This window comes from Fonsecaea pedrosoi (assembly GCF_000835455.1).
Source record: "Fonsecaea pedrosoi CBS 271.37 unplaced genomic scaffold supercont1.7, whole genome shotgun sequence".
Lineage (NCBI taxonomy): Eukaryota > Fungi > Ascomycota > Eurotiomycetes > Chaetothyriales > Herpotrichiellaceae > Fonsecaea > Fonsecaea pedrosoi.
Genome location: NW_013550609.1, coordinates 1,575,304 through 1,602,328, shown reverse-complemented (window position 1 = coordinate 1,602,328; position 27,025 = coordinate 1,575,304). Strand labels below are relative to the sequence as shown.

At 52.8% G+C, this 27,025-nt stretch overlaps 12 protein-coding genes across 12 annotated transcripts; 6 read left to right on the top strand and 6 right to left on the bottom strand.

The window, feature by feature from the left end:
- Positions 1-704: 704 nt before the first annotated feature.
- Z517_10636 (uncharacterized protein) lies at positions 705-2,665 on the top strand (the record flags this gene model as incomplete). The annotated part of the gene is made up of 3 exons (XM_013424245.1): positions 705-1,611; positions 1,663-2,315; positions 2,372-2,665. The coding sequence occupies 3 exons, from the start codon at positions 705-707 to the stop codon at positions 2,663-2,665; spliced, it is 1,854 nt and encodes a 617-aa protein (XP_013279699.1).
- Positions 2,666-3,167: 502 nt separating this feature from the next.
- Positions 3,168-6,132, top strand: Z517_10635 (uncharacterized protein; the record flags this gene model as incomplete). The annotated part of the gene is made up of 2 exons (XM_013424244.1): positions 3,168-3,387; positions 3,458-6,132. 2 exons carry the CDS (start codon positions 3,168-3,170, stop codon positions 6,130-6,132), a joined length of 2,895 nt encoding a protein of 964 aa, XP_013279698.1.
- Positions 6,133-6,799: 667 nt separating this feature from the next.
- Z517_10634 (uncharacterized protein) lies at positions 6,800-8,124 on the top strand (the record flags this gene model as incomplete). Its single annotated transcript, XM_013424243.1, has 2 exons — positions 6,800-7,369; positions 7,474-8,124. The coding sequence occupies 2 exons, from the start codon at positions 6,800-6,802 to the stop codon at positions 8,122-8,124; spliced, it is 1,221 nt and encodes a 406-aa protein (XP_013279697.1).
- Positions 8,125-8,792: 668 nt separating this feature from the next.
- Z517_10633 (uncharacterized protein) lies at positions 8,793-10,587 on the bottom strand (the record flags this gene model as incomplete). The annotated part of the gene is made up of 2 exons (XM_013424242.1): positions 8,793-8,963; positions 9,016-10,587. 2 exons carry the CDS (start codon positions 10,585-10,587, stop codon positions 8,793-8,795), a joined length of 1,743 nt encoding a protein of 580 aa, XP_013279696.1.
- Positions 10,588-11,018: 431 nt separating this feature from the next.
- Positions 11,019-12,122, bottom strand: Z517_10632 (uncharacterized protein; the record flags this gene model as incomplete). The annotated part of the gene is made up of 1 exon (XM_013424241.1): positions 11,019-12,122. One exon carries the CDS (start codon positions 12,120-12,122, stop codon positions 11,019-11,021), a length of 1,104 nt encoding a protein of 367 aa, XP_013279695.1.
- A 962-nt stretch (positions 12,123-13,084) lies between these two features.
- On the top strand, positions 13,085-13,492 carry Z517_10631 (uncharacterized protein; the record flags this gene model as incomplete). Its single annotated transcript, XM_013424240.1, has 1 exon — positions 13,085-13,492. The coding sequence occupies one exon, from the start codon at positions 13,085-13,087 to the stop codon at positions 13,490-13,492; it is 408 nt and encodes a 135-aa protein (XP_013279694.1).
- Positions 13,493-14,660: 1,168 nt separating this feature from the next.
- Z517_10630 (uncharacterized protein) lies at positions 14,661-16,148 on the bottom strand (the record flags this gene model as incomplete). The annotated part of the gene is made up of 1 exon (XM_013424239.1): positions 14,661-16,148. The coding sequence occupies one exon, from the start codon at positions 16,146-16,148 to the stop codon at positions 14,661-14,663; it is 1,488 nt and encodes a 495-aa protein (XP_013279693.1).
- A 1,330-nt stretch (positions 16,149-17,478) lies between these two features.
- Positions 17,479-19,256, bottom strand: Z517_10629 (uncharacterized protein; the record flags this gene model as incomplete). Its single annotated transcript, XM_013424238.1, has 5 exons — positions 17,479-17,512; positions 17,645-17,676; positions 17,737-17,861; positions 17,916-18,957; positions 19,014-19,256. 5 exons carry the CDS (start codon positions 19,254-19,256, stop codon positions 17,479-17,481), a joined length of 1,476 nt encoding a protein of 491 aa, XP_013279692.1.
- A 405-nt stretch (positions 19,257-19,661) lies between these two features.
- On the top strand, positions 19,662-20,078 carry Z517_10628 (uncharacterized protein; the record flags this gene model as incomplete). The annotated part of the gene is made up of 2 exons (XM_013424237.1): positions 19,662-19,724; positions 19,782-20,078. 2 exons carry the CDS (start codon positions 19,662-19,664, stop codon positions 20,076-20,078), a joined length of 360 nt encoding a protein of 119 aa, XP_013279691.1.
- A 289-nt stretch (positions 20,079-20,367) lies between these two features.
- Positions 20,368-21,933, bottom strand: Z517_10627 (4-aminobutyrate aminotransferase; the record flags this gene model as incomplete). Its single annotated transcript, XM_013424236.1, has 1 exon — positions 20,368-21,933. The coding sequence occupies one exon, from the start codon at positions 21,931-21,933 to the stop codon at positions 20,368-20,370; it is 1,566 nt and encodes a 521-aa protein (XP_013279690.1).
- A 583-nt stretch (positions 21,934-22,516) lies between these two features.
- On the bottom strand, positions 22,517-23,037 carry Z517_10626 (uncharacterized protein; the record flags this gene model as incomplete). The annotated part of the gene is made up of 2 exons (XM_013424235.1): positions 22,517-22,783; positions 22,837-23,037. The coding sequence occupies 2 exons, from the start codon at positions 23,035-23,037 to the stop codon at positions 22,517-22,519; spliced, it is 468 nt and encodes a 155-aa protein (XP_013279689.1).
- Positions 23,038-23,674: 637 nt separating this feature from the next.
- Positions 23,675-24,832, top strand: Z517_10625 (uncharacterized protein; the record flags this gene model as incomplete). The annotated part of the gene is made up of 3 exons (XM_013424234.1): positions 23,675-23,782; positions 23,855-24,311; positions 24,396-24,832. The coding sequence occupies 3 exons, from the start codon at positions 23,675-23,677 to the stop codon at positions 24,830-24,832; spliced, it is 1,002 nt and encodes a 333-aa protein (XP_013279688.1).
- Between the last annotated feature and the right edge of the window lie 2,193 nt (positions 24,833-27,025).

The following is a 27,025-nucleotide window of genomic DNA, read 5'->3' as shown; positions in this document are numbered from 1 at the left end:
ATAGCGCACAACAAGCATCAGGAGTGGACCCCAGAGATTTTATCGGCAATGACGACAGCCAAGACTTCCATTATCTTTGTCAGCAGCCACACAATCGAGGCCACTCCACCATATCTGCCACTTCTGCGTCAATAGGTAATCAATCATCTTCAGCTCTGTCTTATTCGTCCCCCAAGATTTCGGTCGAAACCAGGTACGAATTTCCAATCCGACGGTCGGGAAAATAACGCGCGTATCTGGTTTTTTTTCCCGTCTGCTTCGCTTCCCATTCGCCTCAGTGGGTGTCCTCGATGGACAAGAAACGGACGGGGATTATGGGCTTCCACGGAGAAGCTTCTGGCTTATACCCAGTCTCCATTTGGCTCTCCTCTCCTTTTTAAGGTTACCTCATTGATTATTCAGGTTCTGGGTTTGCGGACCATCTCTGGCCCGTGCGTGGCTTTGCCTTGGGGAGAAGTGATTCAGAAGGCTGTCTGCACGGTGACATGCTTGTTACTGCTGCAATGGGATGGGAGGGCTCTAAGGGTAAGATCTATAATATACATACCATCCCATCATGTCGCCTTTTTCGTCTTGTTCATCATCGACCCTTCTGCACTGCTCCTACAAGAACAGCATCCTTCTACTCCCTTCCCGAAAGCCCATTGTCACAACGCCCTCTTGCTTCTTTGGCTGTTTTCATACCATTCTCCATAGTCTTCACCATGTCCGCTCTGTTGCGGGACGCCCCTGTGGGCCAGGTGATTCGTTTTGTCACAAGAAACAAGTACTTCCAATATCTAGAGGAAAGATCCGACTTTGTGCTGCCTGAATCCTATCAATCCCACAAGGTTGGTGCACCAGCACACCAACCACAGCCAATCCCCTCCGTGCCCGAAGATGTCGAGAAGAAAGCCGACGACGACTCGGACGATGCCCAGAGCCTTACCGCAACCAGAACAGCCGCAGATCGCGAGTCGGTTGCCCTGTCAGATCGCACCCTGTCCAAAATCATGACTCGACCCGAGCTGAGCCAAGTCAACACACGCGCCGATCTCGAACAAGCTTATTCCAACGCCACGCGACAGGAGACCCTAAAGAACCAGGCAAGTCGGCCCATCGCCCCTCAAGTCACCTCCGATGGCACCATCCTGGTCGATTGGTATGCAACCGACGACCCGGAGAACCCCCAGAATTGGTCCAGGGGCAAGAAGACAATTGTCGTCCTACAGATCTACCTCTATACACTTGCCGTATACATGGGATCGGCCATATTCACTCCGTCTGAACCCATCATTGTCGAGAAAATGGGTGTCTCTCCAAACGTCGCGGCGCTGGGTTTGTCGATGTACGTTCTGGGATACGGCATCGGGCCTCTGATCTTCAGCCCTCTCTCGGAGATTCCAATCATTGGCCGCAATCCACCTTATATGATCACCCTGGGAATCTTCGTCGTTCTTTCCATCCCCACTGCCGTCGTCAACAGCTTCCCTGCGCTGGTGGTTCTGCGTTTCCTGCAAGGCTTCTTCGGTAGTCCCTGTTTGGCGACCGGTGGTGCTTCCATTGGCGACATCTACTCGCTGCTGAAGCTGCCATACTTCCTCACTGGCTGGGCCGCATTCGCTACCGCTGGTAAGTTTATACGGACCTGTAATCGTGTGTGATTTTGCTAACAAACCGCAGGCCCGGCTCTTGGGCCAATCATCTCCGGTTTCTCGGTGCCTGCGACCAACTGGCATTGGTCTCTGTGGGAGATTGTCTGGCTGGCCTCTCCGGTCTACATCTCTCTCCTGTTCCTGCTGCCAGAGACTTCTGCCTCCAACATCCTGCTACGCCGCGCCGCGCGTCTCCGTAAATTGACGGGCAACAACAACCTCAAGTCGCAGTCCGAGATTGACCAGGAGAAGCTGACTGTCAATGAGGTGGTGATTGGTAATCTCTGGCGACCGGCCCAGATCAATATTCTCGACCCTGCCGTGCTCTTCACCAGTCTCTACACCGCCCTGATGTACAGCATCTTCTACTCTTTCTTCGAAGTCTTCCCCCTCGTGTACGCGACCGGAAACCCAGGCAAGGCCACCCACGGCTACGGCATGAATGGGGGCGAGATTGGTCTGATCTTCCTGTCCATCTCGGTCGGTGTCAGCATTGCAATTGCGCTCTACGTCACCTATCTGCGCTTTGTGTTTGAGCCAGAAATTCGCACCAGAGGTCTCGGAGAACCTGAGAGACGTCTCATCCCTGCTCTTCCGGCTAGTCTGCTGTTACCGATTGGGCTGTTCTGGTTTGCATGGACCGGGAACAACTCACCAAAGATCCACTGGATTGTGCCCACGGTAAGTTCAAGTCTTCCCATCCCACCCTATTGGGCAGTTGCTGATGTCATCTGCAGCTCGGTGTCGTTGTGTTCACTGTCGGCATCTTCATCCTCTTCCAGTGTATTTTCATCTACATCCCCTTGACATACCCCCAATACGCCGCATCGCTTTTTGCGGGCAACGACTTTGCCCGCTCGTCGATTGCGGCTGGTGCCATCCACTTCTCCCGTCCCTTGTTCCAAAACTTGGGTGTCGGCAGTGGTGTCAGCTTGCTCGCAGGGTTGACTGTCGGCGGCATCATCGGCATCTTCACCTTGTGGAAATTTGGCGCAAACTTGAGAGCCAGATCTAGGTTTGCTGCTAAATGAAGTGTTTGAAAGGGGTCCGTGATGATATTTCGGAACGAAACAGACTAATGAGTTTGGAATATCAAATGATTTGATGTGTTAAAATAGTCAGACTTCTCATTCATACCAGCAAAGCAAGCGATGGCGTTTGGGGATTAATGATCCTGATTCATTACCAAAGCAGGACTATATAGAGATAATTCACACACGCACCGTACGACTCCTCTGAAGATAACCTGAAGATAGTTTGTCGTGTTTGTCGTGTTTGTCCCATACCCATTGCAATCAAACCTCGGCAAGGCTCTGTTTCCGAGCCTTGAGGTCACGTGTAGCCGAGGACGCAGCCTTGCCGTGGCTGCGGGATCGACGAGCAGCTCACCCACATACCTCGTACTTGTAGACACCTCGTACCCTTTCAAGTATAGCTGTGACTAAACCAACGACCTGTTCCCAACTAGTGACTTGACCACTGAACCGCATTGCCGAGTCATAATGCGTTGACCCTCCTCCTGGACACGGCGCAATGGCGCTGGATCTCGACGACGGCTATGTGGCTCCCGGCTTGGGCTCGGGCGGCGGCATCGAGACATCGCTTCCCATCTTCAATGTCGAACGAGTGCAGCTGCAATTTAACATTGCGTCGGACTTCGTGGCCGGCCAGGTCGCCAACAACGTGCTGATCCTCGCACTGGCCACGGGGCGCATCTTGCGGATAGACCTCGAGAGTCCGTCGGACATTGATGGTGTGTGTTTGTTGCTGCGTTCAATGTCCCGAGACAAAAGATCCTTCTACTAACGTTGCGTGCGCGCTAGATGTCGACCTGCCCAAAAAGACCAGCGAGGTCGGCCTCATCCGTCGCATGTTCCTCGACCCGTCCGCGTCCCATTTGATCATCACCACCACCCTGGGGGAGAACTTCTACCTGCACAGCCAGTCCAAGCAGCCCAAGGCGCTGTCCCGGCTAAAGGGCGTGTCCATCGAGTCTATTGCTTGGAACCCCTCACAACCGACGGCCTCTACACGGGAGATCTTGGTCGGCGCAGTGGACGGGAATGTTTACGAGATATACATTGAGCCGGCGTCCGAGTTCTATCGCCGCGAAGAACGATATTGCACACATGTCTGGAAGATCCCCGACGGTGCCGTCACGGGCCTCTGGGCAGAGACAATCGACACCAAGGCAGACCTACGCAGGGTGATTGTGGCGTCGCATTCAAGACTCTGTCACTGGATCGGCAAGACGGGTGGACGGGGGAAGGAGGGCTCAGCTTCCATCTACGCCGAACTGTTTTCCAAGGAAGCTCCCGTCACACATGACACTACCGGCGCCACGGCCACCGCGCCGTCGTCCTTTTCGGTGTCGCCCGAATCACAAGATACCGGCCCGGACTCGTATCGCAGTTTTGCCTGGCTGTATTCGCAGGGTGTCCTGACAGGCAAGCTGCTCACCTCACCTACATCGTCCACTTTAGGCTCCAAGATTTTTGGGGAGGCGAAACTTCACCCACGATCTGTCTTTCCAGAAACGATCTCGGCGCGAGGAGGGCGAAAGCTGATACAAGATCCCATTGTCTCTGCCATTCTCTCTCAATGGCACGTCCTGGCCCTTGCTGAAGGTCGCATTGTTGCCGTCAATCGCCTTGACGGAAGCATTGTCTACGATCAGGCGGTGCTGGAACCTGGACAGTCGGCGCTTGGCTTGGTGGCGGACCAGAAGAAGAATACATATTGGCTTTTCACCAACCAAGAAATCTTCGAGGTGGTGGCCCACGACGAGGAGCGAGACATCTGGAAGATCATGCTGAAACAACAAGATTACGACTCGGCTCTTCGCTATGCCAAAGGAGCGGCACAAAAGGACTCTGTGGCGACTGCGTCGGGAGACTACCTGTCGAGCAAAGGGCAGTACTTGGAGGCAGCAAGCGTGTGGGGAAAGAGCAGCAAAGCATTCGAGGAAGTCTGCCTGTCCCTGATCGACAATGGACAAGAAGAAGCCCTGCGGCGATACTTGTTGGCCAAGTTGGGCTCGTACAAGAAGTCGTCGATCATGCAGCGAGTCATGATAGCAACATGGCTGGTGCAGATCTTTATGGCCAAATTGAACTCGCTGGACGATATGGTCGCCACGAAAGCAGAATTGCTCGAGCACACCGACGCCGGAGGTGCGCAGCGCGATTTGGACAAGGCTCGAAGCGAGTTCCAAGAATTTGTGACCAAGTACAAGTCGGATCTGGACGCGAAGACGGTGTACGAGGTCATCTCGAGCCACGACAGAGAAGAGGAGCTTCTGTTCTTTGCCAACACCATCACCGACTACGACTACGTTCTTTCGTACTGGGTGCAGCGAGAGAAATGGCACGAGGCCTTGTCGGTTCTTAACAAACAGAGCAGTCCCGAGACGTTCTATCGGTATAGCAATGTGCTCATGACACACGTTGCAGTTGGGCTGGTAGAGATTCTCATGCGACGGAGCAATCTCGACCCGCAAAAGCTCATACCCGCACTTCTGAGCTACAATGAGAATGCCGACGTGCCGTTGAACCAGAATCAGGCGGTGCGTTACCTGAACTTTGTGGTGACCAACAACTTCGAGGTGCCGGCTTCGGTCCACAACGCGCTCATCTCGATCATGGCTTCACACCCGTCGCCATCAGAAACTATGCTGTTGGGATACCTTGAAAGTCAACCCTCCCCTCCATTTTACGATGCCGACTTTGCATTGAGGCTATGTATTCAACATAATCGGGTCCAGTCATGCGTGCACATCTACAGTACCATGGGACAATACCAGCAAGCAGTGGAGCTGGCACTGCAGCACGATGACATTGATCTAGCGGCAATTGTCGCGGATCGTCTCGAGGGTAACGACAAGGTGAGAAAGAGACTGTGGCTGCTCATCGCCGAGAAGAAGATCAAGGAGGCTGCATCCATCAAAGAAGCAATCAGTTTCCTCAAGAGATGCGAGCTGCTCAAGATCGAAGATCTTATTCCGTTCTTCCCCGATTTCGTGGTGATTGACGATTTCAAAGAGGAGATATGTGAGGCACTGGAGGAGTACTCGCGGCACATTGACAGCCTCAAGCAGGAAATGGACCTCTCGCAACACACGGCCGAGCAGATCAAAGCCGAGATTGCAGCACTGGATCATCGTTATGCCATTGTGGAAGCTGGCGAGCGGTGTTGGATCTGCACGCTGCCGGTCTTGAGCCGGCAGTTCTTTGTGTTTCCTTGCCAGCACGCCTTCCACAGCGACTGCCTGGGTAAGCGCGTGCTTGAGAGTTCGGGAAGCAGTAAGAGAAAGCGGATCAAGGACCTTCAGACGGAAGTCAACCAGGGATTGAGTGTGGGCGTGCAGCGACAGAAGCTGGTTGCCGAGTTGGACGGATTGGTCGCGGAGCAATGTGTTCTGTGCGGGGATTTGGGCATCAAGCAGGTCGATGAGCCCTTTATCCACGAGGACGATGATGTGGAAGCCTGGGCCATCTGACAACACATGGTGTTTTCCCACTGGAGGTGTCTATCTGCATGGAGGAAGCCTGCTACCATGACCTGGGGCTCATCCTTGCAATACTACGACCGACACCATGGATATCGCCACACGTGATTCGGGGATTGTTCTGGCAGCCGAGACAAAATCTCCCATTGGTGCCTCATACGATCCGGTGCAGCGGAAGAACAGCAGAAGCGTTTTCCGAGTCCTGGCCGACCCTGGATTCGCCTCCCGATTGTCGCTCTTCCCGCCTCTGTCATGGTGTCACGGCGACAATTCCAGCTCCGAAGCATAAGAGCGCGAAGCCGTTGTTAAAATGACCGGCACATACCGCGCCTTTCTGTCAAGAGACCCATATTCTATATACACTGTGATTCCCCCAAGGCTCTGGCCCCTTATTTCTGCCCCGCTCAGCCTGATAAGCACGCGGTATTGATCAGTCTCCCTCACTGTCGCGTCCCAGGCAGTATACAAACAGCGTCGAACGATACAGTCCATTCCAGCTACATAAAATCAGCCAAATAATTTTTATACATCTTCTTCTTCCTTTCTCTTTTCTTGATAACCTGATTGCTACTGCCACACCACGCTTCTGTCAACCTCGCCAATCACCCCACTCCCTTTCTCTAGTGTGCCCTGGATAAGAAGCATTCGCAGCCTTGCCATGGCACAACCAAGAGGCTTCACCATCTTTGCCCGCGCGTGGACGGCGTCTCCGCCCAGGAAAACATACCTCCAATCCATCCCCTCGTTGCCGAGATCGGAGGACGAGGAGAGCATTGACTCGTTATCCAGTGGCGAGGGCACATATACTCCAGGCTCCATGTCGTCGACGATGACGACCGTCTCTGTCACCTCGACACCCTCAGCGACAGATGTCGCCACGGTTAAGCCACCCACTCGGGGCAAAGTCGACTTTTCTGCCCTGGAAGATATCTTCTCCCAGGTGTCCACGACAGAACCTTCCCCGACAAGCTCGTCGTCTTCGTCGTCTTCGTCCCTGTGGTACATCCTGACCACTGCGCTCCTGTTGGCCTTCCACAAGGAAAAGCTGATTGGGGAGTTGTGGGGGTATTTGAGCAGCAGCAGCAGCAGCAGCAGCAGCAGCACGAGGAATGGATCTCCTCAGGAGGACGCGCACGCAGCGGAGACGGAGACGGAGGAATTGGTCGCCGTCGCTCGACGGATTCGAGAGGCGTGTTTGAAGGCCAGTACGCTGGTAGGGTTTCCAAGGGTAAGTCAAGTCACTTTACTGGTTCCTCGGTCTTACCAGAGGCCACGAAAACACATGTTTATTTTTTTTTTTTAACGAGAAAACTGACCTTGGTGTGTATATAGGCCATCAACGCCCTCCTCACGCTCCAACAGGCCATTGAGAAGACACACCCGACCGTCTCGGCCGTCCTGGAAACAGACCAGTCACTCCGCGCTGCTGTCACGGCCACCACCGAGTCGGAGGACGGAACCCAGCGAGACGCTACTGCTACTGCTACCACCGCCACCAAATCCGCGCGCGGCATGGCCCTCTTCTCGAGAATCTACGCACAGCACACCCCGCGCGTCCTCTCCGCCATGTCGCGCTGCTCGGGCGGCGACCTCACCCACTTCGCCATCCACTGCATCTACGGCGAACTCCTCTCGGATGCTTCCGTGATTGACGACCTCGCGACGGGTTTGTTGGAGTTTGTCTGCTGCCTCGCCGACGGGTGCGGGCCGCAGGCCAAGGGCCATTTCTTTGGGTCGGTCAACCTCGGCGCGTCGGGGGTGTTGTTGCGCGCGGCGGTGGACCTGGCGGACAGGGTGGCGGGGGTGGTGGGCGTGGAGAGACCGTGGGTGGATCACCGTCATGGTGATGGTGGATGGGGAGGAGAGGGTGAGGATGGGCAGAGCGAGAGCGAGAGCGAGAGCGAGAGCGAGAGCGAGAGCGAGAGCGAGAGGGACAGCGAGAGGAGTGAGTGGAAGTTCTTGGAGCGCGTCATGCTTGATTAACTAGAGAGGGAGGCAGGAGGAGGAAGGCGAGGAGGATGGTGGATGGTCGATATTTGGTGTGATAGTGACACTTACTATACCCTACACGTGTTCTATGGGAGAGTTGTGCAGTTGTCCCTTTTTTTTTCTTCAGGATAGAATAGAACAAAGCAAGGCAGTGCACAGACAGACGGACAGACAGACAGATCAGTCGAGATTCATGTACCGAGTATATAAACCTCGTAGCGAGGAGAGGGAGGTTATACTATCATTTCATGTTCATGCCCTTTTTCCAAGTCCATGTCGATCTTGATAAACACACGGGAGACTTGATTCAACTCTTGTTGAGTTTCTCAAAGGACAGGAGACGATTCTTCTGGTGGTTTTGTGGGCTGTGGGTTGGTGGTGGTGGTTTGAGGGAAATCTTGATACAGATAGACGTCTATTCTACTGTACAGTGTATCAATAACCTCTATCGAGGGAAATGAGCCCTTCCCTCCCTCCCTGTGACAGTATCATAAATGCATAGACAGATCCGTAATATCTCTAGATAGCCAATAGCCAATAGCCAACAGCCAATACCTATACCTTCCCATCTAAAAGTCCCAGCCGAGTCATGGCTTATTCTCTTGTACGTAGATGGAACGTCTGCCCAAAACACATCGCCTCTCAGGAATGACTCGAGGACTTCACTCTTGTGGCCCGAAATATTGCTTCAGAATCTGCTTCTTGTTGACTTTGCCCATCGCGTTCCGTTCAATCGACTCGACAAGTTTGAGGATCGTGGGTACTTTGTAAGCGGCCATGTCTTCCTTCAAGTGTTTGCGCAGTGTTGCCAGGTCGAGTCCCGTCGAGACAGCCTGGTCGAATTGTTAGCATTCACGTCTGATCACTACAAACAGAACCACTTACCGAGTCCTTCAGCTTGATGACGGCCGCGACTCGCTGTCCCCATTCCTGGTCCTCGACGCCGACAACTACCACCTCACCAACAAGACCGCTCAGGTACTCGTTGCCCAGAATCTTTCTTTCAATCTCCAACGCCGAGATCTTGTAGCCGCCGCTCTTGATAATATCGACACTGTCACGCCCGAGAATGAAATAGGCGCCGTTCTCCTCCCTCTTGGCAACGTCGCCCGTCTTGAACCAGCCGTCTCCCGTGAACGACTCAGCGGTCGCCTCTGGTCGCCGGAAATACTCGGTAAACACATTCGGTCCGCGGATCTCAATCAGGCCTGACTCATCCTTGCCCGAAGACGTAATGGTCTGGCCGGTCTTCTCGTCCGTCAGCCGAACCTGCACGCCCGGCAACGGCCATCCCACACTGCCGTCGATGCGCTTCTCCTTCTCCAAACCGCAGCTCAAGGCCATGCCTATCTCAGTCATGCCGTAGCGCTCAAGTAGCTCATGCCCAGAAATCTCCTCAAACTTTCGCTTCGTGGGCACCGGCAGAGCAGCCGACCCACTAATGATCAGACGGAGGGCACGCACACCTTCTCGCGCAGCCGGCTCGGATGTCGTTCCACGTATGCTGGAATCAAAGTAGTCGATTAACCTTGAATACACGGTAGGAACGGCCATAAACATGGTTGACGACCCTTTCTGAGACCACCGATTCCAAACAGTCTTCGCATCAAACTTCGCATACATTTCCACCGTCCCACCAGCAAGCAATGTGGCAGTAAGGCCGTTGACTATGCCGTGGACGTGGTGGAGAGGAAGAACATGGATCAAATGGTCGGATCGGCTGTATTTCCAAGCCTCAACCAGGCTGCGTGCTTGGAAGGTGATGGTTTCGTGAGTCGAGATGCACCCTTTCGGTCTTGAAGTCGTGCCCGATGTGTAAATGATTAGTGCTCGTCGAGATGATGGGAAACTGGGAGAAAATCGAGGGAGAAACGGAAAGTTTTTCGAGCTTGGAACGTGCGGTGTGAGGGACATGATCGGGATTCCAGAGGCCTGTTCCTGCAGACCAGCCTCAAACTTCTGGAATGATGGATGCACAATAATTAGAGACGGGTTGGAATCCGAAATCGTATACTGGAGTTCTTTGAGCGGATGGGATGTGCATAACGGCACTGAAACAGCTCCAGCTGCCCAAACTGCCCACTGGGTGACAACATAATCGTATCCCGAGGGAACAAGAAATGCGACTCTAGGCTCTTCAAATGTCGAAATGACAGGGTCGTAGCCTGAGATATACCGCTGAATCTGGGCTTTCAGGGCTGCGACATCATTCAGGAGTTGGACAAAAGTAAAGCTCTGGTCTTTGGTCTTGTCGACGACGGCAACCTTGTGGGGGTCTGCAAGAGCGTGAGATCTAGCTTCGGCGAACAGAGGTAACTCAGGTATCGAGGGTTCGTCCTTGGTGTTTTGAGCTGAATATCCAGATACAGGCAGACTCGATGTAAAAAAGTCGAGCTGCTTGTCGGCTGGGAAGTGCCATCCGGACTGGCTTGGAGAAAGGGAGACCTCGATACTCATACTGGCTCGGTTAGGGAATTCTTTCCTTGTAGTTGGTGGTAGTAGTGCTTGAAAAAGCCGTTATGGTCGTGGTGCCGGACGGCCACCATAAGAATGCCATATTTAATAGCTCTTGATCCGCATCTAATTTCATTGGGGATCCAAAAATGGAAGTCGATCACCCCAACAATAACTCAGAATATTCATCATATGTGGCGCCTGAGTGCCTGGACAAAGCAATTTTGGCCAAAGGTTGGCATCCGGAGGCACGGCGATTTTTCAATGATCGAGATGAACACCTGCAAAGGCAAATATCCCCGAACGGAATGGTCCGAGTGGGTGTAACCGGACGATGCTGGGGGCCTATGGATCTTTTCCGCCAGTGCCACGGGGTATTCTCGCTTCCATCGGACTGTGGCTCAGGATTCTTGGGGGCGGCGAACCCCAGTCCGTCACCAAGACTGCTGGAGAGATCCTTCAGCACCACGTCTTTGGCCTTCTTCCTCAACCGCCTCTATAAACAGTTCCGGCATTTCACTTTCCGTGAGGGATGCGCTGGTTTCAAGATAAGCAGCCTTGAAGGTATCCCACAAGGTCATGTCGTTGGGGTGCGTTGAAACTGGTGAAGGGTAATATGGATCGCTGAGATAGAAGGCTCTTTGCAGTTGCCTCACGCCCGCTGGGGACTCTGAGAATGTGCGACACTGGTTGAAATCCAGCAGCCAAATGCCTATTGTTCGTCGATGACACTCGAACCGGATGATGTTGGAGACGTTGGCAAGGTTGCAGCTTCTGCTCTCCAAACGTATAGCTGTCTGCTCAGCTTCGACGTGTGGTGTCTTTCCCAAAACGAACTCAACGCCATTGGCATCAATCTGCGCCCTCCAATGCAGGACTGCAAGCGTTTGAGCCATGGCTCTAGCCCAGGTACTTGTATCAAGTTGCAGAAACTCCATTTCATTGACCTTGAGCTCAAAGTCGCGAAGTCGAAACGCGGCTGAAAACGCTGATCGCTCAGCCCTTCGACCCAAATACAGGCGGATCAAGCAGTCCTGGTTCTCCGGGCTCGCCAGGAAATCCGTTTTGATGGCTTTGATGGATTCAGGAGCGAAAAGGTCAACAATGGCCTCTCGGACGTGTGCGGGTAGTCCGTGTACTCTTGTCGATAAAACGCCACATGTTGGCTGGAAGTCTTGAGGAAACCAGCCGCCAAACTCGCTCCAGAACGTCCCATCCGAAGGTTGCACCAAGCTAATCCAACGAGGTATGTTGATATCTGGCCGGAATTCCCAGGGCGCCTGTTGAACTGCACCTTCTGCCCTCCTGTGGTTACAACTGTCCCTCCAGAGCTGATCTCGCCTCACCTCGTTGCTTGCCTTCAGAACCAGGTCCATTAGAGCCCAGACGGTTCCGCACTGACCCTTGCCGACCTGTTTAGGTCCGTCCTGGCATCCAAAAGACGCAGCCGAGTCGGAAACCGAGTGCCGTCTGTTGAATTTTGTGTTGGCGCCATCGCCGCGGTTGGCATCTAGGAAACATGAAAGAATGTGGCCCATGGTCGGAGGGGGACGTGTTCTGGTCTGAAAGCCCTGAAAATGACAGAAAAGGACTCTGCAGGATGTTATATCTCTGAAAACATGGAGGTCCTGAGCGACCTACTGTGTGTCCGATCCACATCCTGGTTCCCGCTCGATTTCATGGCTCACACTGGCGATGGGGACCCTCAAGAGTGGACGACTTACGAGGCATTGTTCCTCGTTATAGGACGACGCAGTTCCTGAGGAATGCCGACAATTTTTTTATTTTGACTTTGCAATGAACTGGTGGTTTCCTGCGCAGTTTGTCGTGTGAGAGGACCTGCGACAATCGGAGTATTGATCCTGTCTGACATTGTCATATTCCGCAATGACCGTCATGTCTGTGCCATATTCGGCGGTTCTTCCCTGTCAGACAGAAACATTCTAGCTGCTCCTAACAACTCCTCCCTACACCTTTCCAAGTTCTTGCTTCATTTCTCATGTCTTGTCACAGCCCGTCTCGTCGCTGAGAGTAAATGTCTGTATCGTCAATATACAATCCAGGTGAGTGGAAGCCCTGAGCGGCTTGCGATCATCCATTGAAGCACACTTTTGACCACACCAGCATCCTGCTCCATCGCCATCATTTGTATCGCCTCACTAGAGGACTCCTTCGTATTGGAAACGCTTTTCCGGAAATCAGTCCACCCTCTTGTTCTCACACAGGCCATCGAGAGATGACACAAGCTCTCGGCGAATTATCTCGTGCTTGACCAACGGCTGCGTTGCTCTATTGCCAATTCCGAACACGAACCCGCGGCCATCTCGTGAGCTCTGAACGCAACCCCGCCCTTGGACCCTAGGATAGGCACGCGACCCCTCGCTCTCGGGAGGGATAGAATATGACTTCAGACTTCGTAGGGGGACATTACAGAAGACCTCTCTCTTACTTCGAAACTCCTTTCTGAGTGCTCATGACTGACCTCTCGACCTCCGCCGCGATGGAAAACAAGCAAGAAACCCCGACAACAGCCCTTCCCACCACCACAACCACCACTGGGAGCGGCGTGGGTGCGTCCCACCGTCGCTCGAGCAGCGGTATCTCGGACGACGCGGCCAAGTCGGCTCACGACTTCATGGCGGGCACCATCCGCCGCTCGTCCAGCGGCGTGACCGACGACGCAGCCCGCGCCGCGCACGACTTTATGCGCTTCTCCAGCAACAGAGCCCCGGGCCTGAATGACGACCTTACCCAGAAGATGCACAGCTTCATGGAAGGTCCCGCCACGCACAGGGAGAGCCATAGCAAATACCTGCCCGATGTCACGTTGCCGGGCATCACGGACGAAGTGGTTGAGGAAGCCGTCGAGTTTGTGGATGCCGTCGAGAAGAGCGCATCAAAGGCTTGAGCCTCCCCCCAAGCAATTCGCTCTCGAAAAGGGGTGCACGTGTATATGATGTACAAGATGTACAAGCTGTAACTTGAACACAGCGTTTATTGCCGGTGTGGGATGGCCGACTTGGTCATCTAGCTCGCTGTGTGGTTGGATAAGGGGAAAAGTTGCCTGTATGACCAAATTGCCGAATGAACATTTACAAACAAAAAATCAAGCTGGTTTGCGTCGTTATGTTTGGATTGTTGGCACGGGATATGGGTCCTATTTCCTTGTTGCGTCTACATATCAAAAAGGGGAACTGTACCAGATGTTCATATCCCTACGACCTCCCTCGACAGAGGGAAGAAAAAGGGCAGAGTAAGAGGTAGTTAACTATCAAAACACTTGCCCGAGCCATATAATTGACGGGGATAGAATTACTTAACCCCCTTCATTTCTCTCTCTCTCTCTCTCTCTCTCTCTCTCTCTTCTCCCTCCCTCCCTCCCTCCCTTTTTCTCAGTATGCTCTCACCTCCTCTCACACTCTTCCTGCTCGCTGCTCGCACCTCCTCTTGGTTCAATGATACTGAATCTCAAGGAGAAGGGGGTTATGTGAACTGCCTAGTCCTGTCGAGTCGAGATCGAATCAGACCGAGATCAGATCAAAGGTCCGTCGCTGCGGCTGAGAAGAGTTGACCGGTGCCTGTTTCCCTGTTCGACATGCTCGAGTGGCCTGACTGCGTTGAATGGGCGGGAACCGCGGTCGGGGTCGACATCGGAATCAAAAGTCGGAGTAAGAGAGCAGGGAGGGAGGAGTGAAGACGTAGAATAAACCAACGCAAAAAAGGGGCCCGTTTCCGGTTCAGCAGATCAGACGCGAGACAGAAGATGAGAGAAGTCTTTAGTTAGTCTGTCTGTCAATTTACAGTAGTTGCCCTTTCTTCCACATGTTGCGACACACTCACAGGCTTGAGGTGAGAAAAAGCCGCTCACTGGACACAGTCAAGGAGGTCAAGACAGACATGCCTCCCCAAGACCCGGGCGTATTTGCTACACGTATTGTGTCAGCTGTCAAGCCTCAACCCAGATTTATTCATTTGTGGTACATTCTGAACAGTTCGCTGTACCCAACGCCTCAAAGCACCTTTCATCTCCGTCGTATCGTAGCGTAGCGTAATCGTCGTCGTTTCTCCCCCAACCCTCAGCTCTCTTCAAACAGCCAGGCCAACGACTCGGGCCAGTCGTTATCTGACTTTTCGTTGTTGGTCATCTTCAGTCTCCATTTCCGGTACCCTTTCCTGGCAAGTCGTTGGTCAAACTCTTGTTTGCACCCGGCACACCAACGCTCCCTCGGTAGAGGTCTTTCGTACGCTAGACCTAGAATGTATGTTCGCCGGGGACAATTGGGCACCCAACAGGATGAGCATCTCGCTTCTCGGCGGCTCTTGGGTAGGGGGATGTCGTCGAGAGCGTGCCATCGGGACTCTTGATGGCTGGCCTTGACCGTACCGGTGCCAGTCTTCTTGTTGTCCTTGTGCTCTTTCCACTCAATCAAAGCAGCCTTTCGCTCTGACAGGCCTCCTGCGAATGTGAAGCTGGGAGCCCACCACTTCCTCCTCCTGCGATCGCGACTCGCATGGCGTCGTCTTCGCGTCATTCGCTTCCGTCCTCGCCAGTTCTCCACGACTTCGGCAATTCTCCGTTCTAAGCCGTCGATTTCCATCAGATCCTCCTCTCGCCGTCTTTGCTCCTCGAGTTCGAAGCATGTAACACAACCCCACCACAACTCAAAGGTCGAACTGCCACATGAGGAACAGACCCCAACCTCCTCGTCTGGATTAACGAGACTTTGGCCTTCAAGCATCCACCGACGAAGTCTGCGACCTTTGCTCGACTTGCGGACTGTATCGCTCTTCTTGACCCAATTCTCCCTCCACCATTCTCCCTCGATGTCGCGATATCGGCGCATGCAGTCCTTACATAGCCTATTTTGGGCGAATTTGGCTCCGAGTCCGGTGCCGCGGTTGCTCATTCTCTCGACAAAGCACCACAAAGGTTTTTCCTCGAGGCAGCCGTAGCATCGGAGTTCTCTGGCAGGACGCTCGATCAGCCGGAAGTCGAAGGCAGCGTAGAGTAAATCCCATAGGTGGCCAAGTCGCTGTCTTGGATACATGGATCTGTACTCTCGATACTGCTGCGCCTCATTCTCAAGGCTTTCCTTAACCAACTTGGAACGAACGCGGCGGACGACTTCGGTCGGAAGCATCTCGTAGAATAGGTGACATGTTTGTCGAAGAGCGAGTAAAGTGTCAAAGTCGACGTAGGTAGTGGCAAGGAGAAAATGCAGATCGCGAGGTAAGATGGAGAGGAAGGCACTCTTTTGCGCCCCGCCCACGGTTCGATCCTGCTGAGGTTTGTTCGCCGACAACAGGGTCGATATAAACGCACGTTGCTTCGCTTTCCAGATCAAAGAGGTCTGATGTTGCATCTTCATCATTTCGGGAATTTGGCCTGCCAGGTTCCGCTCTGTGACGGTGACTCTGGCAGTCTCCTTTCGGTTGTCGGGCAATTGTTCATCGGAGGTGTTTCGGGAAGATTCACCACCGGTTCCTCCTGAACGAAACGACGATTTCGAAGGCGGTGCGAGGCACGAATGACTCCCCACAAGCAAGTGAGAGCTTTGCTCCATGGTTCGTCTATCGGAGGAAGTTGGTGGTTGGACTCACAGTGAGTGAATGGCGGTGTCGCTGGTGTGATAGGGTAGCATGAAGAAATACAGGACTGTTGAAGATTCCCAAATACTCCTGGACACAGTGTCGGAAGGAGATGGCCCAAGGCAACAATGTTTGCCAGTTACACACAGTGAAAAGTAGGGAACCGTGTCTTTGTCAGGCTGAGAACAAGGCAACAATCATAAACAAGTAATACCATGAACGCGCCTGCACGAACCAGTCAACAACAGTGAGGGCAAATTGAACAGGAAATGACAACTCTGGTATCAAACGGGGCAATGTCGCTCTTCAAGAATCGTGCAAATACTGATGGAAGGGAAGGGATGCTAGATGTTTTCAAAGAGTGATGGGTGATGGGTGAGATGGTCAAGATGGTGAAGGTCCAGTGAAGGTTGGAAAAAGCGGGGAGGGTTGGAGGGGGGAAGAGGAAGAGAGGAATCCGTCGATAGCGACGGAGACAGCGATGATGAGATGGAGGAGTGGATGAATGGACGGATGGGCATGCATAGCCCTGGCACCCTAGTCCGTTCCGTAGCTTGGGTGATGCAAGTACGACGTGCTTGCAAGGGGGTTCCCAATGTTTCCCCTTCTTTCTCGATCCCGGGACGCGAATCGATCATGTTTTGGGCCTTTGTCGATGACGGAGGGGGATGGGCTGTAGGTGGTGCTGGTGGTGCTGGGGACTTCATGGACTGATGCAGGGGGTTTCAAGGGTTTCCAGGGGCGAATGAGAGGGGGCATAACGACTGGTTTCCATTGACACGGTGACTTGTTAGGGCGGGTGGACGGTCACTGGCACCCCAGACGCTCTCAGAGGCACGTAGTAGCCAACCAGGCCCCCGTGACGACCAGGCGCCACCAGTGTGACAAAGACACCGGGGCCACCAGGGGTTTCTTCTCGTTAAGCCAATGCTGGTAATCTTAGCGAGTGGCAGCCGCCACCAGTCGCCTTCTATGAGCTAGACTTACTTATTTGGTGCTCTCCGAACTTTTGCAATTAGTTAAGCCTGCGAGCCCATCAGCCCAAGCGGGTTCCTAGTCACCCCCAAACAAGTTTCTAACTCAGCCACATTTCTCTCTGAACCACCCAGCAAGCCAGGAACCACAGAAACAAATAAGCCGCAGGAATAATCCAACACCGCGACGCTGACACTCCCGACGCTCACAGTGCCACGTTTGTGCCTTGCCCAGACACTTGGATCCTTGACAGGAAGAATCAAACAAAACAAATAAAAACTTGACATCGGCTAGTATCTGCAGCCTTATATCCAGCGCCGCGCCCTTCCGCTATGAATTTCGATCACGCTGTTCAAGCCTCATACTGGTACACATACATGAGCAGTGACACATGGACCACAGTATCCTGGAGTCTACAGTAGATCCCCACACCCTAACTCGTTCTCCACCTTGGGGATATGCAAATGTGGCGAACCAAACAAAAAACATGGCCTACATCATCGACATTAATGAGTTCGTTGCATACGCCTGTGATTCTGTCAGTCGCATGCCAATTGTGGATGTTAGGGCACTGGTCAATCAACTCACCATGGGCTTGATATCAGGATGAGGGACGGCTTCAAACTGGTGATAATCTAACTTCAGGTCAGGCCCGATGTTGATGTATGCTCCCTTGTTCTCTGTCGTGTCGCAGTATTTGGGCGCAGAGAAGACTACAGGGACATATGTCAGTGGCCAGCACAGTTGACTTGTTCCAGAAAACATACCAGTGATGCACTTTCCGTCATGCTCAACCTCGTAGCCATCCATCCGCACCTCGTGGCTTCGAATCACAGCCTCGAGGTTGTTGTTTTCACAGAATTTCTTCGTCACATCGGGGCCAAACTGCAGCCCGACTCCTCGCTTACTAGGGCCTCTACCATTTTGAGGTTGAGGATCCGTCCAGAGCATTTCCATCATAAGCCCAGACTGGCCAGGCTGCCGCTGCACGTGGCGATCGAGTTTGCGGATGTCGTCTAGCGTAACTTTATCGTCCGAAAATAGCCCGCCATGGAGTGTAAGGTATTTCTTCCCGATCAATGTTGCCAACGGTAGTGCCGAGAACGACTCAGAGAACAGCTTGAATGTCTTCTCATTGTATTTGGCCTTGCATTCACCTTCAAAACCATACACTCGGTTCATGTCGTCCGTCTCGTGGTTGCCCCTATTCAAGAAGAAGGCGGTAGGTCGCAGCCACTTGTAGGCATAGAGGAGTAGGGCGATCTCCGTCGACCATGATCCTCGGTCCACAAAGTCGCCGTTGAATAGGTAGGCATGCCTGTCCGTCGGGAAGCCGTTGAGCCGGAAGATCTCCAGCAAGTCGAAAAACTGGCCGTGGGTATCCCCGCAGACCGTGAGTTTGGTGTCCGGAGCCACGTCCATTTCGACCATGGTGGGCTCGTCGTACACGATATCTCTCACGGCCTTGATGATCTGAAATACATATTTCTTGTGGATCTTCTTGCCGTTCTTGAATCGCTCGATCATATCATCGATAAACTCCTGCGTCATTTCGTTCCCCAGCCTGACACCATCGTATTTCTCATCCACCTCTATTGAGTCCAAGTCCAGTCCTTCGAATGCTGACGGAGGATCTTCCACTTCAATCGCCTTCAAGAACTGTATCTTCTTCACCAACTTCTCACACTCTGCCAGTTTAAGTCTTGCGTCTTTGTTGTTGGGCTCCTTGCGGCAGACTGTCTTGAAATCTCGGAGGGCATCTTGAGAGTTGAGAATGGCAGTGTTGGCAACCGCTCGTCTCCAATATGCCTATATAAACAAGTCAGTGGCCGGGGCCCAGAGCACTAATAGTTTGACAGTCATACCTTGATGTAATCTTTGTCAAGTTCGATCGCTTTGGTAGCGTCAGCAATGGCATAGCCGTAGGCTTCAAGCTTAATGTTGGCCTGCGCTCGGTTGCAATAGAACGACGGGTCTGCGTCGTACTTTTCTATCGCCTTGGTGTAATAGTCGATAGCAGAGGGCCAGTCATGTTGCGCAAAGGCCTGATTGCCCTTGACTTTGAGGGCGGTTGCAGCGGCCTTGTCTGCGGCGAGAGTCGAGGCCATAGCCGAAGAGATTGGGGCTGATTCGGCCGAGTAAATACAAGAGGACAGGTGCGGGGGAATAGGTCCACGAGTGTTATCGTATCATGCCGGTGGTTTGGGCGAAACGTGTCGAGGAATGGGTGGTCGAGTGTTCACTTGCCTCGTTTTTTTTTTGTCGCGGGCCGGCTGCAAAGTCGAGAACTTTCGGAGAAGACGACGGAACCTCGCCAGACCTGCTGTCTCAGGCCCCAAAATGGGCCTCAGATCTCCTCGAGGTCGTTAAGTGACAGCTTAGCTCCGCGCTATCGGCAGATCAGCCGAAACCTTAATTGGGACAATTCGTCTTTGCGCTTTGTAGCACCCCTGCGTTAGTTGATCTTTGCTTCCTCATCAAGTGCATTCATCACCACTCCCCAAATCCTCATCATGGCCGGCCGCGGCAGTCGGACACGCGCCTGTATGGTCTGCTCCATCGTCCAACCCGCCACTGTAAGCAGCGACGTTGATGTTCCCTATCCTTTTCAAACGATTGACGTGGAACCGCAGGATTTCTACCGTAACGGTTGCCCCAACTGCGAAGAGATCTTGGGCCTACGAAACTCTCAAGATGCGATCCAAGAATGCACTTCCCAAGTTTTCGAAGGCTTGATTGCCATGGGAGACCCCAAGACCTCCTGGGTGGCCCGATGGCAGCGCCTGACCGATTACGTGCCGGGAATATATGCGGTCAAAGTCGTGGGAACGTTGCCGAGAGAAATTATCGATTCGCTGGAGGACAATGGCATCAAATATGTTCCAAGAGATGGAAGTGCGATGGAGGAGGACAGTGTGGCTGCTTCATGATGCGCAGAGAATCCAGGTCGATTGCAAAGAATGGTTTACAAGATCCCTTGGCCCCGATGATCAGTGACACCAGAAGTGACGGATCCACCCGAAACATCACTCCTCACAGGGCTTTCGAGTGAACGGTACACGGATTGATGGAATGACTTTTTTATTCATGCGTTACGATACCTCCCCTATTTGGGACCACCCACAACAGATTTGCGCATATTTGCGCCAAACGCTACAAAGTTAAGCCACTGGGCGACATACTCATTCATAATCCATACAAATTCTGCGCCTTCACGCTTCACAAAGACTTGGCTAATTTCTCAAAAGCATCAAGCAGAATGTCAGCATGGTGCTTCTGGAATATCAACATCGGCCTCAACCTTACGGCCGATGCACCACTGCCTCCAATGTTGATACCGAATGTCTTTGCCTTGGCCAGGAATTCGTCCCGTTTGGGGTTATCAAAGGCGATAAAAGTGCCTTGCCCTTTCCCTCGGAGGTTTTGGAATTGTTGAGGATATTGTTGAGCGAGGCTTTCAATGCCTGCGTATAGGTAGTCACCCACCGTCGCTGTATTCTCCACCAGATTCAATCTCTCAATTTCATTGATGATGGCCCGGAAAAGGATTGCACGAGCCGGGTCGCCCATCCATGTGTTGAACTGTCGATAGGGCTTGTTCGGTCGCAAGTCTGGGTTGCCAAAGTAGTATCCTGCCGTCTGTGCTTTCTTGGAGAATGTCACCATGTCCGGTGGATCTTCCAAGTTCCAGTGATCGTGAGCCCAGAATTTACCCGTCGCACCAACACCAGTCTGCACTTCGTCGACAATCAAGAGAACATTGTTGCGGCGGGTGATTTCTCGTAGACCTCTGAAGAAGGCGGGACTCGCGTGGTTGTCGCCACCTTCAGACTGGATGGGTTCTACGATCACAGCCGCCACGGGATTGTGGTATGTTTTGATGATATGTTCAGCTTCTTCCAGGCATCTCTTTTCTTCCACCGCATTTTCCTCCGCGTATTGTTCGAGTGGGTACTTTAGAGAGGGGAAGGAGCACTGAGGCCAGTCAAAGGCTGGGATGTCGATTTTGTGGATAGGCTTGCTGCGCGTGGTCGATAGGGTCCCAAATAGACGGCCGTGGAAGGCAGTTTTGAATGACATGATTGACATATCAGGGGAACCAGGCTTCTGATTCTTCATTGTGCTCTCGATCTCTTCAGCAGTGAACTCAACATCGCGACCACCACGCTCTTGTTGTCGCTTCCACATGAAGGCTGCTTTGAAGGCGGTCTCGTTGGCGTCAGAACCAGCCGTCGCAGTGAAGACCTGGTCCAGGCCCTTGGGCGCCACCCGAAGAATACCGGTCTGGAGAATGGAGGCCCAGTCGTGCGAAGGAAAGTTGCCTAACGCGGGTCGGTTGATGATCGCGGAGGCCATCTCTGGGCTAGTAGCGGCGAGCAGTAGGGAAGGGTTGTTGTAACCGACAGGGATGGAGGCAATCTGGGCATACACATCGAGCAGCACGTTTCCATCAGGATCAGCTATATAGTTGGCGTAACTCTGTTGGTAGTTTGCCAGCATGTTGAGACTGCGAGTATCGAATACTTTGTGAAGCTCTGCAATGGCTTTTTGACTCTGAGGTCCCGGGATAGGCGTGACTACCGTCGGCCCAACGGGCTCATCGGGAAAGAATGCTGTTTCCATTGAAGGAGACTCGACGTGAGCTTGGGCTACGGCGGTAGCTGTACGCTTCTCAGGACTTGTCGCCAAAGCTCGAAAAGGTGTTGGTCTCAAGAGAGATCGGGCCGGGGTTGCTAGACGACTGACACTGCGCAGCCCGGCCGAGGCACGCAGGAAGGACGCCATTGCTCGTGTGCAATCAAGCTATGTGGACGTTGATCTGTGTAACTGTAAATGGTGCGGGGTGGAAGACTGTGCGAGCAGGCCCGCGTCTTGACGCAAGATGCGAAAGAGCGAAGTCCAAAAAACCTGTAGTCTTGAATCACTCCTCACAATATAGGAGCCAGGTTCCAGGTCGGAGGGTGTTATTCTAGGGGGAAGAAGGTTTTTAATTACTGGATCATCATGTCGAAAATGAAGGGCGCGATGCACCAGGGGGGCAGGAACAAACAAAATGCGGAGAAGCACGCCGCACATGCCTCATTGGAGGCTCGGATATCCTCGCACCTCAGCCTGCGCAAATCAGCGCCTATTGCGCTCCCCCACCGGTACGACTGGGAGTCTTTGATAGCTGCTTTAGGAAACCCGATGCGGCATTCAAGACGTTTGAATGAAGGGTCTGCTTTGGAGGCAATATACGGTGGAGGTAAGAGTAAGAGACTTGAAGGCCGAGAGGATATCTCTTGTGAAAAAGCGTGGAGAAGTATTCCCTGTATATGTTTCTTGGAATCCTATGCTGGATCCAATGTATTTTTATGGCAAATCCTCTCTATCCTCTGCGCTCAAGATTATCCATCACCTGCTCGTCACTTAATTCCTCCTGGCCCGGAGCTCGATCAACTTGCGGGCCATCTGATGCACCCTTCACAAAGTCTGACGGCTGGACTTTGTGCTCCGTCATCCTCGTTGAGCCCTTGGCAAATGGATCGTGAGTGACACCGCCAGGCACCGAATGCAGTCGTTTGGAATCAACTTGGGAGGGAAGAGAGTCTCCCGTTCCAGTCAGAATGTCATTGGCGATAGTGTCTCTGGTGGTCTGAAGACAGTCAGCTTGAGCGATGGTCAATGTCATGTTGAACTGGGACTCACCCTAGAAAAGTCACCTGAGTTGGTCGCAGCCTCTGCAAGTGTCCGGCCACCAAGGGCATTAGGGTCTATTTTGGAGGCTATTTGGTCTGGGCGTGCTTTGGAAGGGATGTATCTGGGCTCTGCTGCGTCGTCTGGAACCTTGGTGCCTTTCTGTGCCATGTCGAAGAGGTCACCACCGCTATCTCGACCGGATTGAGCCATGGTGGATTTGGAAATGGTCGCGGTTTAACGTTGAGATTTCGAGTTAGCAATTCAGAAACCTAGCAACAGTGTGAGTTGAGGGAGTTCAGAATCACAAGACGGCAGATTCTTCCAGAGAATTTATTGCTCATCAAGGTCACCTTTGAGCTCAGAGATCGAACATTATCGTCATACAGCGGGGATGATGATGTCACGAAACTTGCGCTGATGTGGATGATGTCTCTGGCATGTTTGTAAAATTGCTGCGTAGATGTCAGATTGATCTATAGTGATGGGCATCGAACTCCCATTTCTGTCTTTGCATGAATGTATCGATAGACGAAGAAGCAGTAATGGTGAACATGAGTTGACTTCTCTAGCGTGGATTCCGTCAACATTTTAGTTAGCTTCCTCTCCGGGCTCAATAATGGGCTGCGTCTCCCCGCAGTCCGTCGAGTTGCCGAGGCAAAGAGCTTTGTACCTCGTAATCAGCGATGAGACAGAATCGATTGAAAATGACATCTACTTCTTAACCTCAGCTTCCTCGCGGTACATAATACTTGAAGCAATCGAGTTTGTCTAGTACTTCGAAGTATCATCGCTGAGCTACCGAATCGAATCCTCTTGTTCCCTGATATTTTCTGACCGTCGAGCGAAGATGGCCGGTCCGAACAACGGACTCGTTCTATATCACTACTCATTCTCCCCATTTGCCAGGAGAATCCTGTGGTATCTCAGCCTCAGAGGTTTGGACTATGCTGAGTGTGTAAGTGATCATCCGCCATCTGACAGTCCTCTTTGCCTGGACCGAGCGAGCGCTCACTCACGATGGGCGTAGAAACAACCGCCGGTCATGCCTCGACCGGATCTCAGTGTCTTGGGTGTCAAGTACAGAAGAATCCCTGTAATGACCATCGGCCGTGATGTCTACTGCGACAGTCGCATCATCCTTCGCAAACTGGAAGAGTTGTTCCCAGAGGGCGCTCTGGGTGCATCAAGCGGCGAAGAGAAGGCCATTGAGAAATTTCTGGAGATCTGGAGCATAGAGGGAGGGCTCTTCACACGGGCATCGCAGCTGATCCCGACAAGCATGCCGCTTTTGAACGACCCCAAATTCACCAAAGACCGAGAAGAGTATTCTGGCCGACCATGGAGCAAGGAACACATTGCCGAGAATAGACCGGAGGCTTTGGCAGCCATCAGAAGCGGATTTAAGTTCCTCGAAACCACTTTGCTGGCTGACGGGCGGAATTGGGTACTCAAGACGGAAAAGCCGACTCTGGCCGACATTGAAGGTAAGTGAAAAGTACACTGCATGCACCTAGCAGGCTTGCAGGGTCGCTATACCATGTCGATTTGGCTAATGCAAGTGGCCGCAGCTATCTGGACCTTTGATTGGTTGAATGGACTAAAAGGGGCTCTTCCCCGGGAGTTGATCTCTGACAAGAAATATCCCAAGGTATTTGCGTGGATTGCCAGGTTCAATGATGCTCTCAAAGTTGCCAAAGCCCAGGCGCCGAAACCGGCCTCTTTGAAAGGTGACGCTGCGGCTGAGCGGATCCTCAACGCTTCCTTCGTGGACAAGGACTTGGGCGTCGACCCCGCAGATCCTCTCGGTCTGCCGCAAGGGACTGAGGTGGAAGTGTTTCCAATTGACTCAGGCACCCAACATCATGATCGCGGCCGCCTTGTTGGGTTGACAGAGGATGAAGTTGTCCTGAGCACCCAAGCCAAGGGTAAGGAAGTCCGCCTGCATTTCCCCCGGACCGGGTTCCGCATCAAAGCAGTCACTGGTGGAGGTGCGTCGAAACTGTGATGGAGAAGACGATAGTCGTTCCACAGATGCAATACAATCCACTGCTCTTGTCTATTCCTGAGCAAACGACGCATATGACAGTCTTGCCGCCCGAGTAGCGCACGTATCGGCACGCTCAACCCAAAGCCCCCCTGAGGCGGAAGCCAACCTATGTGTCACAATATTTTGAAATTGGGCTCTCAAACCGTCAAAAAGGTCTCAGTGGCCCTTTGCGAGGCGGACCCTGCTCTCTCCATCTTATTCCGTGTTTGCTTCTGTGGAGCTGGATGTTGAATTCAACCTTCTTCATGCCTCACTGGTCTGAAAAGTGGTATTTCGGGGGGACACGGTAGATATTCCAACTTTCGATAGATCTAAAAGGGGTGTTTGCCAACGTCCTAGCTTTTAAATCCCCAAGTTTCCTCCTGACGCTCGACATCTTTCGATAGGGTCGACGGAAGAGGCGGTTGGCTCGTCGACATGGGACTAGAATGCACTTGAGACGGTGAGCACGTCGGGCATCGAGACACTTGGTCTCCTCACCTCATGGTCAATAAGCTTTGTGCAATTCGGAGAAAATGTGACATGTCACACATGCAACAGCGCAAAAGACTCGGTAGATGCCCAACCCGTGATAGATGTGCGGTGGCCAATTGCAGGCTCATGCAGGCTCATTGCGGCCTTTCTTGGCTGGTCAGACATGCACGGAGACGCGACGCCGTCTGTCTTGCTGCCCAACGGGAGACCATTGGTTGGATATCGAGTCCCAGCTGGCATGTTTGGGGGTTGTCTGAGCTCACCGGTGTCACTAGGCTGAGCTTTTTCGGGTCATCTGCACTGATAAAATCCCGTCTAAGGAATCGACAGACCGGTAAGCTCCAAGGGCATCTGCAAGCCTCCCACGCGCGGGCCTCGCTTGTCCATGTCCACCACGGGGGTCCATGGCAGGGTTACAAAAGGTGGATAATCCAACGAGCGAAGGACACTGGATTGATTCGATGAGCCTGGGAAGTCGCTAATGCTCTCATCAAAGGGAGTCAGAGAAGATGGAGTGGCTAGGATGAATGAGACGACATCGAGGAAACTTCAGTAGAACTCTTCTTTGTCCCCTATCTCGTTCTGGAAGCCGATGGAACGCAAAAGGTCTGCCTGCGCACCTTCTGAGAAAGTACTGTAAGTTGGGGAATACCAAAGGTACGAGCCATGTACTGCTGACTTGCAAGGTCCTTTTGATAAGCCGTCGGCTACGCGTTTTTGTCTGTTGTTTTGCCTGCGAATTGAAAACATCTCGTTCATTTGAAGATTTCTATTTGGTGGCTAGAATGCCACCTTCTCTTCTCTGCTAGACTGGCAGTTGGTGCCTGTTGATCGACGGAATGTAGTACTACAAGTATGATCATGATCATCATCCCACTTCAACTGCGTCTCGCGTTTTCAGGACCTGGCCAGATGTCGGGCTGACTCGATGCTCGCTTTTTCCTCTTTTGCCATCTGGATTATGATGCAGCAGTGCGCGCAGACTAGATGAGGGAAGAGACGACGAGTGTCGGAGGCATTATGTCTTCATCCTTGTACACTCTGGACCATGGATCAGCTGGCTGCTGTCGTTACCCGACCACCAACCTACATGCCTAGATAGCTACTGGACACCCCGTAGGTACCTCCCTAGGTGATGCAGGAGGCATGTCTACGAGTAAGGACACCTGTAACTTGGGTACCCCCAAGCTGCTTATTTGGATTGGGCGGCTGTACAAGGGCCGGCCCCGCGCCACGATTGGGTGGCCGTCCCTCGCTTGAGCCACTTACCCGTCATGCCCGTGCAACATCCTGCCCTTCTGGCATCTGCCCAAAAGCCGCTTGGTGTCAGTTCTGCCTGCGCACACAACTCGCCCACCCCCATCTCCCCTTCTCTTCTATCTTTCCCTTTTCTCAAACCTCAGTCAACCAGCAAAATCCCGTCCCTTTCTATCGTCACCATTTCCTCCGTCCGATTAATCACATCGCCCACTCCTTTCCCCCCCCAGGCCATACCCATCCATTGGATCTCAATCTCTACGGACTCCTTGGACTTTGTCTATCCCGGTGGATTTTGATTACCCAGGAGTTGTCTTAGCCCACAAAGGAACCTGACCAACGCAATCCCGTCGCTTATCCTCAAAACAGTTCTCCTGGCCACTTTCCTTCCCATTTGTCTGATCCCGCCTTTGTTGCTGC